We start from the raw sequence: 15,200 nt of genomic DNA, 5'->3' as shown, positions 1-15,200 counted from the left end.
AACAATAAAACCTGAGAGTTTCTCCTATCCCACCATTTTCAACTATTTCTTATTAGAAAACCTGGAACATGCCTTTTAATCCCAGCACTCAGAAGGCAGAGGCAAGCAGATCTGAGTGACTTGGAGGGCAACCTGGTCTTCAGAGAGAGAGTTCCAGGACAGCCAAAGCTACATGGAGAAACCCTATCTCAAAACAAAACAAACAAACAAAAAAGAAAACTATGCTTCCGACTTCAAGAAGAAATCAAGCCCTTTCCTCATGTGCAGCGATAAAACCTGCATCCAAAGGTAATGCCAAGTGCACCCCTCTCCGTAGTTCTAAGATGGATCCCTTGCCCAACTATTGCCTTCCCCTGTCCTCCAGATCTTGTCCTTCTCAGACTGTTCAAGGATTTTCTTTTTTAGTTCTTTAATAACTTATTTATCATCCTGGGTTTTTTCCCCTTTTCCTTTTCAAGTGTGCGTATATGGTATGTGTCTGTGTATACATGTTTGTATGAAGGCACATGTGCATGCAGGCGTACGTGGAAGCCTGATGTTGGCGCCCCAAATCATATTCAGTTATTCTTCTATCTTATTCAATATAGCGGAGTCTCTCAAATCAAACCCAGAGCTTGTCAACATGGCTAGTCTTGCTGGTCAGCTTGTTCTGAGTTTCTCAAAACTCTTCCTTCCAAGGCTGGAATTGCACATGGGCCAATATGCCCACCTGGCATTCACCTGCATTATGGAAATTCCAACTCTAGTCCTAACACTTATACAGCAAGTGATCTGACCACTGTATCATCTCATTGATCTTCATTCTGGTTTTTTGTTTGCTTTTTTGAAGACAGGGTTTCTCTGTGTAACAGTCCTGGCTGTCCTGGACTCGCTCTGTAGACCAGGATGGCTTCAAACTCACAGAGATCTGCCTGTCTCTGCCTCCTGGGTATTGGAATCACAGGTGTGCACCACCAGACCTGGCTCTTCATTCTGTTTGTAAAACCTTTTTTTTTTTTTTTTTTTGCATTATATTTATTTTGTGTGTGGGAGTGTGCACCACAGTCCATATGTGGAAGTCAGGGACAACTAGCAGGAATCAGTTCTCTCCTTCTGCCGTATGCATCCCAGGGATCAAACTCAAGTTACAAAGTTTGGCTCCATGCACCTTTACCCACTGAGCCATCAAGCCAACTGTCATTCTGTTCTTTACCTGGAGCAAATAAGTCAACTCTCATGATATCATTATTATCTAGAATGATGCCTTCAAAAATGATCTTTTCCAGAGCTAGGAATATAGTTCAATAATAGAGTATTTGCCTAGCAAGCACAAAACCGTGGGTTCCATCTCCAGCCCCGAAAAGAAGAAATATTCTCTCATCCAAACTCCACTCCTCAGCTTCAGTCACCTGTTACCACCTAAGTATCTTTACTTCCATGTCCCACAGAATGACAGACGCAGTGGGTCTAAAACTAAACTAATTACCACTGTGTCGAAACAGTCTACCATTATAGTCTACCTACTGAAACCAAACACCATCTACTTGATTTTGTTTGGCTTAAGGGAATGGTGCTGTAGTGTTTCTGAGAGGGTTTCATCCTATAGCTCGGGCTGGCCTGGGACTTGCTGTGTAACCCAGCACAGCCGTGGGTTTGTGGTAATCCACTCAAGGACAAGGCTCACAGGTATTGCAACTTGGTTCTCCCACTCAGTTTCTACACCATAAACGTTCATTTCCTCTTCTCTCTGAGATCCCCATGTCTAATCAAGCCCTTTGGATTCATATCTTCCCATCTCTGAAACCATTTATTGGTTCAGATCCTTCTCAACTAATTGAACCATGAACTAGACCGTTGCATTTTTCTCCATGTTCTTTTTCCCTAACCTCAGAACTCTGCATATGGCTAATCACTTTGCCTGGAATGTAATTCATCATTTCCCTTTCCTTCCTTCTCTAGCTAACTTCTATTCATTCTTAACTGACCAATGACTGCTGAGCTACCAGAAATCAGGTACATACCTCTACAAAGCTCATTACACTGAAGCCTAACTACTCCGTTAGAATCCTTCCTTGAAAACAAGGAAAGAGGTTATTTTCTGACTCGTTAGTGTGTCACACAAAGCTGTAAGATGTTACCTCATAAAAGGCTTGGCTATAGTGAGATGGCTAAATGGTTCAAAGCAGTGGCTACTCCTGCAGACCACCCCGGTTCAGTTCCCAGTCAACCACATGGTGGCTCAGAACCTCTTTAATTCCAGGTCCAAGAGATGTAACCCCATCTGAGCTCCTCTGACACCAAAGTCTCATGTAGTGTGTATATGTATATGTATACGTATATGTATATGTATATGTATATAATGCAATTTGTGCAGAAAAGCAAACAAATCTTAAAATAAATGGCTGATCACAAAACAGACTAACCAACCTACCCATGATGCTTTAGTTCATACTCCAAATAGAAGGCCAACCAAAAAGACATCATCAAGGACAAAATCTCAGCGAATCCTCAAACATATTGGTGATACCCAACTCAAAGCAGCAAAACAATTTCTAATTCTACACTTACTAAATTCTACAGTGCCACATAGTGGTAAGTAAGGGAAGCACATAACCGGTGAGAAGCAGGGAGGCATTAGGGACCCTGGAGTTGGTAGGTAGCCTAGCATCTGAGGTAGGAAGATTGTGGCAAGTTAGAGACCAGTCTGAGCTACATACTGAGCTCCAGGACAGCCTGGTATATAGAATAAGCTTTTTCTTAAGAACTGCCTATGCCTTAATCGGGCAGCCAGACTTTCTGAGCTATGTCAGAAAATACATACTCTCAGTACATCATTCTCAGGAACTTACATCACTGGGACTCAGGCTGCCCAGACCATTTTCCTGCTCAGAGTCCTTCCCAGACTCAGTGCCCTGGGAGGATCGAGAATGGGATGGATGAATCCAGATCTCCAGGCGAGTAGTGTCATCCCCAACATGCCGGAAAGTAGACTTCTTTCCTGTACGCCACTGATCAGGGCTCAGTTCCGATTCCTCATGCTGCTTCTTTTCCATCTGTTCAGCCTGTACAACAGACACACTAGGTCAGCAAATGAGAAAGCCTCTATACCTGTGTTTGTTTTCTAAAGACTCTTGTACAGTACCACAGTGGCAAAGCATCATCTGTGCTGCCGCAGAGACCTTAGTAATCCTGTAAACTGGACGCTATGGAGCAGGCACACTCAAAAGCCCTGCAAGCTCTCCTGAAGAGCCATTTCAGTATCAGTTTTTCACAGGGGCTGACTGGCCATCAGTGAAGGCCAGTTGGACTATATGAATCTGTGTTTTAGTCATCTGCTTGAACGCTTCAGCACAGAGGAAAATGTGCTCTCTAGGAAGGAATGGGTCCACTCTACCTGCATCTTACTCACCTTCCGTTTAGTCTCCTCAAATAAACTCATGAGACTCTCCTTGGCAGTCAGGATAGGGTTGCTGGCTGCTAAACTGCGCATATAGTAATACACAGCATCAAGCTTCCTCCTCTGTGGAAAGAAGTCAGATACTTAGTCAGCTGACTTTCTTTTTTCTTCTTTTAATAAAAAAAGTACTGGTGATTGACCTTCGAGACTTATACATGTGAGGCATATACACTACCAGTGAACTGCAGCCCCAACTTTAAAAAGTTTACTTTGAGATAAGGTCTCCCTAAACTACCTACTCTGGCTTCAAATTTCTGTATTCCAAGCAGGCCTTGAACTTGTGGATCATCCTGTCTTAGCTTCCTCTCCACTTAACCAAGTTCAGCTTTCGTTGTGACACCAGTATACCACAGCTGATTCAAGAAACCCTGTTATCTCTCCTGGTCTGTCCCTCCAACTGTAAGTAATTCCAGCAAGAAAACCAGAATGTGTCCGGTGTGGTGGTGCACGTCTGTAATCCCAGCACTCAGGGAGGCAGAGGCAGTCGGATCTCTGTGAGTTTGAGGCCAGCCTGGTCTACAAAGCAAGTGCTGGAGAGCCAAGGATACACAGAGAAACCCTACCTTGAACTCTTGGAAAACAAAAACAAAACAAAAAGAAAAGAAAACCAGAATGCAATCTATTCGAAAAGCCAAGCTAATCATATCAGAGAGTTTTTCTTGACCAGCATGGTTCTTTATCCTCTGCATATGGGAGAAAAATGAACAAAGAAATCCCTTAAAATACAAGCAGCAATTATATTGTTTTTAGAAAATGTCCAGCTCTTCACAGGGCCTACTGTTATTACTCAGTATGTTATAATGAAATCCTGAATAAAATTAGGAGGTAGACAGACCGAGATTCAAACAGGAACTAATCCAGGGTATGACTAGACTTTGGAGAAGGTAGGTAAGAATCTAAGATGCCACATACTCCTTTTTTGTTTTTTGTTTTTTTTTAAGACGGGGTCTTACTAGGTAGTCCTGACTGACCTGGAACTTATTAGTAGAACAGACTGGCCTTGAATTTGGAGATCAGCTTGCCTCTGCCTCCTGAGTGCTGGGATTAAAGTTGTGAGCCAACATGACCTAAAAAAATGCTATTATGTGTATTTATTAATTAGACTGAGGGGCATGCTTAAGCCATAGGTGCATGCTATAGCGCATATGTGACGGTCAGAGACAATTTTCAGACATCAGTTCTATCCCTCCACTATGTTGGTCCCAAAGACTGAATTTAGGTAGTCAGGCTTAGAGGTGAGCACTACTGTTACCTGCTGAGCCACCTTGCTGGCCCATCCTCACTTCTGATATAGGAATGACAGTTTTCCTGAAGCAATGTCTATAGATTTAGAGGCAGTACCCACTATCTACCGATGTGATGATGATCACTTGCCTTGAGCTTAGCTGTACTTAATGAGACTAGTTGTTTATGATTTTTAAAATAAGTATGTTGAATATTTCATGAAAATTATTAAATAAATTTAACAAATTAACATTTTGTGCCTATTTTATACCTGATAGGAAAAAAGAATAAAGGAAGCTGTCAGACATGGTGTGGAGGCACATGCATTTAATCCCAGCATCGGGAGATGGATCTTTGTGAACTGAAGCCAGCCTGGGCTACACAGAAAATTCCAGAACCGCCCAGAGCTCTGTTAAAAGAAGACATCTCAAAAAACAAAACAAAAGCATAAATAAAGAATAAATAAAGAAAGCTGAGCACAGCAGCATGAACCTATAATCCCAACAACTCTAGATGCAGACCAAAATGGGAGGACTGCTTGAGCCCAGGTGTTCAAGGCTAGCCTGGCATCACAACCTGAGCAGACCACATGCCCTTCAGAGCAAAGGCAGTGGGAGTGGCTCAAAGCAAAGCTCAGGACACAGTTTCTAGATTCAGCTCCTCCAGGCAGGGAGAAGAGCGGGAAGAGACGGAAGTAAGGAAAGAAGGCAGGCTGACAACAACTGAAGCACAAAGTGGAATATCAGACCACCTTTGTGTCTCTCCTACTTCATACACATCTTCATATTCTCCATTACTGCCTCAAAACATTCTTTTAAAATGTTCTCTCAGCATCTCCTCATTCATCAAAATGTTTCGGGTTTTTTTTTTGGTTTGTTTTGTTTTTGTTTTTTGAGACAGGATTTCTCTGTGTAGCCCTGGTTTTCTCACTTTGTAGACCAGGCTGGACTCTAACTCAGAGATCCAACCGCCTCTGCCTACTGAGTGCTAGGATTAAAGACATGGTAGCCTTTTTCAAAACTTTAATCTAGTGTTTACTCTAGCATGATTACTGCCCAGGTTTTAAGGTCAAATGCCTGAGTTTAAATTTACACAGGCTAGAGAGATGGCTCAGAGGTTAAGAGCACTGGCCACTCTTCCAGAGGTCCTGAGTTCAATTCACACATCTATAATGAGATCACGTGTCCTCTTCTAGCATGCAGACAGAACATTATAAACTATTTTAATAAATCTTTTTAAAAATTTTTTTTGGTTACACATTTATTAGCTATGGTTTACTAAGAGAGGTTTCCTTATTTACAAATTGCTAATATGTGCACACATATGGTTCCCATGATATTAAATTCCATAATTCACACATATATCTACAACAACATCTGAAACACCATTATATTCAGTAGCTTTTTTGTTTTTCAAGACAGCATTTCTCTATGTAGCCTTAACTGTCCTGGAACTTGCTCTGTAGACCAGGCTGGCCACAAACTCAGAACTCAAAGAGATCCACCTGCCTCTTCCTCCAGAGTGCTGGAAATAAAGGAGTGAGCCACCACAGCCCAGCGTCAGTAACTGTTACCCCAATTCAAACTGGTATCTGCTAATACCAACTCATTTGATTTGAAACTATTTTATTGACTCTACTTTTCATATTTAAATATTTCTAAGACTGAGATACAACTTGAAACAAATATATACAACTAGCTGGGCATGGTGGCACATGACTTTAATTCCAGTGCTCCAGAGGCAGCGGCAGAGGCAAGTGGATCTCTGTGAGTTCAAGCCCAACCTGATCTATAGAGCCTGGTAACAGGACAGCCAGAGCTACATAGAGAAACCATGTCTCAAAAAAACAAACAATCGAAAACCACAACAAAAAAACCTATCATTGTGCTATATTTATTTTTTTATTTCTCTTTATTATGTGTACATACGTGTTGGAGAAGGGTAGGATACATGAGTGCAATAACAGCAAAGGGCAGAAGAGGATGTCAGCACCTCTGAAACTGGACTAACAACACGTTATAAACTAACAGATGTGGTGCAGAGAACCAATCTGATCTGCAAGAGCAGCAAAATCTCTTCACATCTAGGCCAGTGGTTCTCAACCTTGTAGGTCACCTACCCCTTTGGAGGTTGATAAGCTCTTCATATGGTTCGCATATTCTGCATATCAGATATTTACATTATGATTCATAACAACAGCAAATTACACATATGAAATAGCTACAAAAATGATTTTCTGGTTGGGGTCACCACAACATGAGCCAGGTCACAGCATTAGGAAGGCTGAGAGCCACTGCTCTAGACCATCTCTCCTGTCTCCCGCCACATATATCTTGAACACACATATAAGTTGAATACAAAATAATTGTATCTCTAACAGTTAATGATTTCTTTTAGGGAAGAAGCCATCATATATTTTCTCACTCACAGCACCCTGAAAATCACTACACACAAGCATGTTTTTTTTTTTTAAGATTTCTTTATTTATTATTTATACAGTGTTCTGCCTGCATATGTGCCTACACACCAGAAGAGGGCAAACAGATCACATTATAGATGGTTGTGAGCCACCGTATGGTTGCTGGGAACTGAACTCAGGACCTCTGGAAGAGCAGTCAGTGCTCTCAACCTCTGAGCCATCTCTCCAGCCCCTACAAGCATGTTCTAAATACCTGAAATTCACTGAATGACTTGAGGACCCAGAAAAGCTGAAAAACATTTATAGACAACAAAGATGTAAAAGAGACAAAGAAAGAAAAAACTAAAAAAAAAAAAAGGGGGGGGACACTAATCTGGGTCTGAAGCCTGTGAAAGAAAAATAACAATTCAACCAAAATGGCAAAAGCCCTGGAGAAAATATGGCAAAGCTTCTAGAGAAATAGAAAACCTGAAAAGAAGGTGAGAAATACAATTTCTTTATCGATAGCATCAAGAAAAGTAATCATTTAGGAATAAATTTAACCAAAGACACCTAATACTTAAGCTCTAAAGAAAACTACAAGCCTGATGAGGTGGCGCACACCTGTGATCCCAGCAGAGGCAGCAGACCGCTGTGAGCTGGAGGCCAGCCTGGTCTACAAAGTGAGTCCGAGGCTACACAGAGAAACCCTGCCTTGAAATTTTGATCTCTAACACATAAACCGGCATGGCAGCTGGGCAGAGATGGCTTACACCTTTATTCCCAGCACTTGGGAGGCACAGGCAGAAAGATCGGACCTCTGTGAGTTCAAGGCCAGCCTAGTCTACAAAGCAAGTTCCAGGACAGCCAGGGGGACATGCCTGTATTCACAGCACTGGGGGAAGTAGACAAAGTATCAAATGTGGTGTCATCTTTAGCTATGTGGCAAGTTCAAGGCCAGCCTGGGCTATGTGAAACCCTATCTCACAACAATTTCAAAAAATGAGAGCAAGGGCCTAGTGCAGTGGCACATGGCTGGCAATCCCTGTCCTTGAGAGGCTTAGGCAAGGATTGGCAGCTTGCACAGTACAGCAAAAGCCTAGCAAGGAAAGAAAAAGACAGAAAATTAGGCAGGCAGGAGAGTAGAGGAGAGAGACAGGGAAAGACTGGCTTTTCTCTTTCTGATAATCACATGAGCTGCTTCTTATTCCTGATACTTTCAGTATCCACCATTGCCCCATCCCACCCCCCTCTTTTCCACTTCCTGCAGCTTCCTGCCTGGAATCCTCTCAGCTTCCAAAGTCCATTTCTCCTAATTAGAACCACATTCAAGGAAACTGGTAAAATCTACAGGTGTGATAAAGTGATTACTGTGTGTCTACTAAGCAGCCACTTTAGATAAAAAGTTAACAGATCTGAACTAGCAGGGCATGGTGGTTTAGCCTTTAATCCCAGCACGGAGGAAGCAGAGGCAGACAGTCCCTGTGAGTTTGAAGCCAGCCTGATCTATAAATTGAGTTCCAGGACAGCCAAAGTTACTCAATGAAAAAAAAAAAAAAAAAAAAAAAAGTATCTGGGGAAAGAAATAAGACCTAAATGCTGAGGGCTGGGTGAGGCCCTGCAGGGAGAAAAGAAAGGGTTCTTATCTTCTTTCTAGAACAGCTTAGGTAAAGGAAACGAGGTTAAGATGCAGAGTAACAAGCTATTGTTTGGCTGAAAAGTAAATTCCCTTTGGAAATTAAATGCAGCAAAGTGCAGGTATGAACCAAGTCAACAAAAGTGAGGGGTGGGTCCCTAACAGCTCACCTCAAAATAAAGGAGGCAGGGGCTGGAGAGATGGCTCAGTGGATAGAAGACACTTGTGAGCCGAGTGTGAAGCCCTGAGCCTACACAGTGCTAGGAGAGAATCCATTCTTCCAAGTTGTCCTGTGATCTTCCTATTCAAACAGTGGCATGTGCACATGCACACGTGCATGGGCATGTGCAAACACGCACGCACGCACACACGCACGCACGCACAAGCATGAGCACAGACACGCTAAATAGACGTAAAAAGACTAGCCTGCTCTACAGACTGAGTTCCAGGACAGCCAAGCTACAAGGTAAAACCTGTCTTAAAAAAAAAAAAAACAACCAATCAATAAGTAAATAAATCGATTTCGGTAGCACATATACTAAAATTGGAACAATAGAGAAAAGATTAGCATGATCCCTTCACAAGGATGATATTTTTAAAAATAACAGAATAAAATAAAGCTGGGCGTTGTGGCTCACACCTTTAAGACTAGCACTTGGGAGGCAGAGGCAGGCAGGTCAGTCTGGTCTACCAGGGCTGCACAGAGAAACCCTGTCTCAAAAAAAAAGATAAATAAATGAATAAATTCTGTAGGTCAGGCTTGCCTCAAACTCACAGCGAGCCACCTGTCTCTATCTCCCTGAGTACTGGGATTAAAGGTATGTGCCACCACCCCTGGGTGCCTTCACTCATGTAATAAATCAAAAAACACAAAGGTAATAATACAAATTAAATCAGTATTTTAAGAAACTCATGTGTGGTGTGGTGTGGTGGGAAATGCCTCTAATTCTAGCATATGGAAGGGTGAAGCAAAGATGACAAGTTTGAAGCCTGTCTATATAGTGAAACAAAACTCTTAACTCAAAAATAAGAAACTGCCTAGGAAATAGCTCCCTTATCCACAGAATTTCTTACCGTATACACTGCCAGTAAAGCCAACTGGTTATAGGGGCGCCCATTCTTGGGTGCAATATTCTGGGCCTTCAGGTACCAACTAGAATAGAAAACAAAAATAAAATGCTAAATACTATCCGCTCTTTCCCAATCCATCCTCACAGCCCTTCTACTTACGTCACAGACTAGAAAGTTAACTAGATAGAGCCGTGAGTAGCCAAGCATGATTAAAGGGACCAATTAAGGACAACTGTAGGGCATCCTATATGGGAGGGAGCTCAACTGGCCGGATGCCTTGCAGGAATTCACTTAATGCCACACAGGGAAGAGAAATATTGAGTAGAGAGGTAAAAAGTACCTGCGTGCCTTCCCATAGTTTGCTGTATCATTGGCTTGCTCCCGATATCTAGAGATATCTCCTTGGCAAATCATACAGCGTTGAGCACTGATCAAGGCATATTTTACCTACAGAAGAGACAAATGGTTAGCAGAGTACCCAAGAAACACAATTCAATACCAGAAGAAACGGGTGGGATTTAAGTGACAGAAGAAAAACACAGTTCTCAAACCTGACCTTGAGCACTAAAAAACTGCCAACAACATAATACAAAAAGAAAACACAGGAGAGTAGTAGCTCCTACTCTGAGTCCCAGGCAAACGAAACAATGCATTCTGAAACTAGAAGTCAAGCAATCTGTGTAATCTCAAGGAAGCCTCTGGAATATCTGGACCTAGGTTTCCTTGTCTGTGTTTAAAAACATATATTCAGGGGCTGAAGTGACAGCTCACTTGCTAAGAGCATTTGTTGCTCTTGCAGAAGATCAGGGTTTAGTTCTCAGAACTTACACAGGGACTCATTATAATTCCAGTTCCAGGCAATCCGATGCCCTATTTTGATCTCAATGGACATCAGGCATACAAACATGCAAGCAAAACACTCGTACATGTAAATAAATAAAAACTAAAACGAAATTTTTAGAATACATTGCTAGGGGCTGCACTAGCATGAGGCCCTGAGTTTGGATTCCCAGCACCTGCGTAAAAGCTGAGCCTGGCTCCACGTGCCTGTTGGCAGTAGGTGGGGAGAGACCCACTTGCTGGCTACTCAGCCTAGCCTCTTCCCGGCCGCCCGGAGTTGCACGGAGGCAAAGGCTCCAGAGCACTCAAGATTTGGCCTCACCCGCAACCCACACCATGGCTGAGGAAGGCATTGCTACTGGAGGTGTAATGGATGTCAACACTACTCTAGAATGGGTGCTGAAGACCTTCATCCACGATGGCCTACCCTTTCAATAAAAATAACTCATAGCTACAGGCAGCACTGTAGCTACTGCCCAGCCTGTTGCCCTTTTACAATGTACTCAATAATTAACTTTCTCCTATTCTGATTAAAGAAAACCAAAGCTCTTGATAAGATCATTCGATCTAATGGACAGTTTTTTTTTGGTTTCTTGAGACAGTTTCTCTGTGTAGCCCTGGCTGTCCTGGACTCACTTTGTAGACCAGGCTGGCGTCGAACTCAAGAGCTCTGCCTGCCTCTGCCTTCCTGAATGCTAGGATTACAGGCGTGCGCTACCACACTCAGCTCAATAGACAGTTTTTATTATATTTATTTGTGTGTGTCGTCACATGCACGTATGCACACGCAGGCCCTGGTACGTGTTTGGAGAACAGAGAACAACTTCCCAGAATCAGCTCTGCTTCTACCATGTAGGTCACAGGACTCAAACGCACATCTTCAGGCTTGCCTTTACCCATTAAACCATCTTGCCAGCCTCAATGGCCATATTTTTAAAATAATATTGACATCTGACAACTCTAAAGCACTTTAAAATGTTACTCATCTCACCTTGCAATATGATCACCTTCTCTGGCCAGCCTCCCCAATATCACAACTTCTGTTTCAACTACCACCTACACACTGATGACTACTCAATCTTTAGCACCAGCCTAGCTTTCTGTTAAACGCCAAACAGATCAAAATACTCCTTGTAAACCCTGTGTAGAAACATATACCAATAACCCCAGAACTTGGAAGATAAAGGCAGGAAGATCAGGAGTTCAAGACCACCTTTAGCCACAAATCAAGTTCTGCACTAGTGTGGGCTACATAATCATTTTTCAGATCCTGCCTGAAAAAAAACTCATTTTCAAGTTCATTCTATACATCTCACACAAATATATCTAACCCTAGCAAAGCATGGATTATTTCAGCACTACTGGTTTGTAGAGGCAGGAGGATCAAGAGTTCAAGACTAATATTAGCTATAGAGCATGTCTGAGTAAGTCTGGGCTACACAAGACTCAGTTTAAAAAAAAAAAATGTGTATATATGTAAAATCCTAAGCTGTACTCTTCCTTTACAGTCAATCCTCTAGGGCATAAACTGGAAGAAACCTCGATTTTTCATGCCTCCTATAATAACCTTCACACCACATGGTTTTCTGGTCTCACATAGCTTGGTCTGACCTCAAACTTGCTATGTAGCTAAGGATAAGCTTGAAGTTCTAAAGACCCTCCCTCATGCACTAGCACACATTGGTTTATGTGGTGCTAGAGATCGAACCCAGGACTTTATACAGCTAGGTAAGCACTCTACCAGCTGGGCTACATCCCCAGCCCTTTTTGTTTTGAGACAGGGTCTGACTATGTACCACAGACTGGCTTTGAACCTGAGACAGTCCTGCTGCCTCAGGCTCCCAAGTGCTGGGATTATAAGCACCAACCACCATGCCTGCCTTTCTATTTTTTTTTTTTTATTTTCGCCTCCACTATATCTCTCTTTGCTTGCCTCTAACCTGACTCCCTACATTCACCCTTGCTTAACACCTATCATAAGCAACAATTTATTGATTGATTTTTAACAATAAATCTACTATTCTTTTGCTAAAAAAGCAACCAATGGTTCCTAAATGATTAAAGAATAAAATCCAAATCTTCAGTATGGTATCTAAGGGTTTATGATCTACTCTTTCCTACTTCCTTAGCTTTGTCCCCTAAAATAACCCCAACTCCATATTATGAACACCGAAAGAATGAACTTCTTGAAGTTTTTCAACACTACCTGCTTCTTGCTCACTGTGCCCTGTGTATCTAACTTCCCCTCCCACTTCAAACTCCTACTTACATTTCAAGACTGATTCAGCATGGCTAGGAATGTATCTCTGGTACAGTTCTTGCCTAGTTCAATTACTTCTCTCTTTGTCCCTTACTATTCCATATTCTTACTATAGTGCTTATTTCACTTTCCTTTTTGTGTTTCGTTTTCAGCTTTGATCTGTGTGTTGTGTAGCTACATGTGCACGTTTTACATGTGTGAGCACGCACACATGTAGAGGCCCAAGGTTGATGCTGTAACTTATCCAATTGCTTTTTATTTTTTACCTTATAAAAAGTTGTTTTATGAGCTGCAATCAGCATATAGAGTAAACAAATGTTTTTAAAAATTAATCCTGCGTGTGGGTGTTTTCTCCGTGTATATTTACATGCACCACTTGCATGTCCAGTGCCGAGGTTGGAAGGCGGCACTGGGTCCTCTGAGACTGGAGTCACAGATAGTTGTAAGCAGCCATGTGGGTGCTAAGAGCAACAAGTGCTCTTAATAACTGAGTCATCTCTCCAGCCTCCTTGTCTTCTTTTGAGACATGATCTCGCTCTGTAGCTCAGACTGTCCTAGAATTCGCTATGTAGCCCACAATGGTCTTAAACTTATGACAATCCTCCTGCTTCATTTTCCCCAGTGCTGAGATTACAAGCATGAAGTGCATCAGAGTGTTTATGATGTTACAATTTGTTTGTTTTCTGTTTTTGAATTTTATGCAGCTCAGACTTGCTTGGAACTCACTATGTAGCAAGGCTGGCCTTGAACCCCTGATCCAGGATTACTGACATGTGCCGCAGTACCCCACTATGATTGTTAGTTTCATCTATCTGTTCCCCTATTATACCGTATCCTTTACTACTATATCCTCAAACAAACAGCCTATCGCCCAGGCCATAATTCGTACTAGATAAACACTTACTAAATAGATGACCTGCCTGTGCCTACCAAGTGCTGGGATTAAAGGTGCACACCACTTTGCCAGGCCTTTTATTTTTTAAAATAAAAAAGAAACTGGCTTACTGTCTTTCGTAAAGGCTTGCTTCGAATGGCAAGCCCGTCCATGTAGTCCTCCAGTTTGAACTTGTAAGTAACCTGTAGTTTCTGAAGTAAACTATCAAAGAAGTCACTGCCCTATAAAGAAAAAAAATAAATAAAAAAGAAACATCTGAATCAAACAGTTGTTTTTTTTTTTTGTTTTTTTTTTTTTCCAATGAACTAACCAGATACTGGGCAAACGACTCTTTCACAGTCTATCACTGTCCAGACATCCTACGTAACAAAGGCACAAACAGTAAGTAATTAGGGGCTATCAAGTAAGCAAAACAGCAGTTTACAGAGTAAGCCTCCCATGTTTTAAAGATATGATTCATTTACCCCCTTTTCCCTCTTTCAGCTCTCATTCCCTAAGCCCCCACCCCTATCCCCATCACCCCAAATTCAGAAAGTTTCAAGCTCAGAAATAACTCTAAGACTGCAGTGCAGCTCAGTACCAGAGTGCTGGCCTGACATGCATGAACTCCAACTGTCGGGAAGTATAGTACCAAGAGAAGAAATACAGGCAGACCAGGTTCTAAACACAAGGAATCAATAAAAGGGTTTTGGTAATGTTCTGTTCTAAAACATCTCAGGTAGAAAAGACAAACAACAAACTAAAAGATGCTGCAGACTTTATCCTGAGGACATAATAATAATGATAATAGTAATAACAACTACTACTACCTCATCCAAGAGTTCCAAGAGTCTGTTCCGAATTTGTTCTGGGTTTTCAATATTTGGATCCTTGAGAAGCTGCCTGAATTTCTCAATCACCTGATAGAAAGCATTCTTCCACAGGATCTGATCTACATTCTGATTGTCAGAGAATTCAATGTCTAATAGAATACAGCGCTCATACAGCTGCAGCAGCTCAGTTCTGCAATAAAATACATGTAACATCTAGTACATCACAGGGAAACCAAACCTGAGATATGACCTTCCTGCAAACCAGCCACCTCCCTCCTAACAGGAAATCTGGAATGTGACCAGGTATCCCACTCACACTGGGTTCTACTCTCACAATAGAATGTCATTCCAAAGACATTTACGTCTAGGAAAATAGCCTGTTCCCACATGTGCACACCTACACTGAAGAAGCAAAATAAACTCTGGTGGCACACGCCTTTAATCCCAGCACTCCAGAGGTAGAGGCAGGTGGATCTCTGTAAGTTCGAGGCTAGCCTGGTCTACAAAGTGAGTACAGGGCAGCCAAGGCTACACAGAGACACCCTATCTCAAAACCAAAACCAAAACCAAACAAATAAATTAAAAAAAAAAAACAAAAACCACTTACTTTTCCCAACTGCCCGTTCCT

The 15,200-nt window shown here is 42.0% G+C and overlaps 1 protein-coding gene and 1 non-coding gene across 3 annotated transcripts in view; one reads left to right on the top strand and one right to left on the bottom strand.

The window, feature by feature from the left end:
* The window catches only part of Smg6 (SMG6 nonsense mediated mRNA decay factor), a 214,469-nt gene that overhangs the window by 194,338 nt on the left and 4,931 nt on the right, over positions 1 to 15,200 (bottom strand). For both annotated transcript variants that reach the window (XM_055620112.1, XM_055620113.1), the window contains exons 3-8: positions 14,570 to 14,762; positions 13,871 to 13,981; positions 10,106 to 10,212; positions 9,769 to 9,847; positions 3,389 to 3,499; positions 2,829 to 3,041 (exon numbers count right to left, since the gene is read on the bottom strand). In XM_055620112.1, coding sequence (XP_055476087.1) covers positions 2,829 to 3,041; positions 3,389 to 3,499; positions 9,769 to 9,847; positions 10,106 to 10,212; positions 13,871 to 13,981; positions 14,570 to 14,762 — 814 coding nt within the window. The remainder of the gene's footprint in view (positions 1 to 2,828; positions 3,042 to 3,388; positions 3,500 to 9,768; positions 9,848 to 10,105; positions 10,213 to 13,870; positions 13,982 to 14,569; positions 14,763 to 15,200) is intronic.
* On the top strand, positions 9,212 to 9,316 carry LOC129686609 (U6 spliceosomal RNA). The gene has a single exon (XR_008721663.1). It is a non-coding gene; the product is annotated as a U6 spliceosomal RNA (small nuclear RNA).

The sequence above is a fragment of the Psammomys obesus genome, unplaced genomic scaffold (genome assembly GCF_907164565.1).
Source record: "Psammomys obesus unplaced genomic scaffold, mPsaObe1.curated_primary_1811, whole genome shotgun sequence".
NCBI classification, from domain to species: domain Eukaryota; kingdom Metazoa; phylum Chordata; class Mammalia; order Rodentia; family Muridae; genus Psammomys; species Psammomys obesus.
The sequence above is the reverse complement of the archived record's forward strand: the minus strand, read 5'-3'. Positions and strand labels throughout refer to the sequence as shown.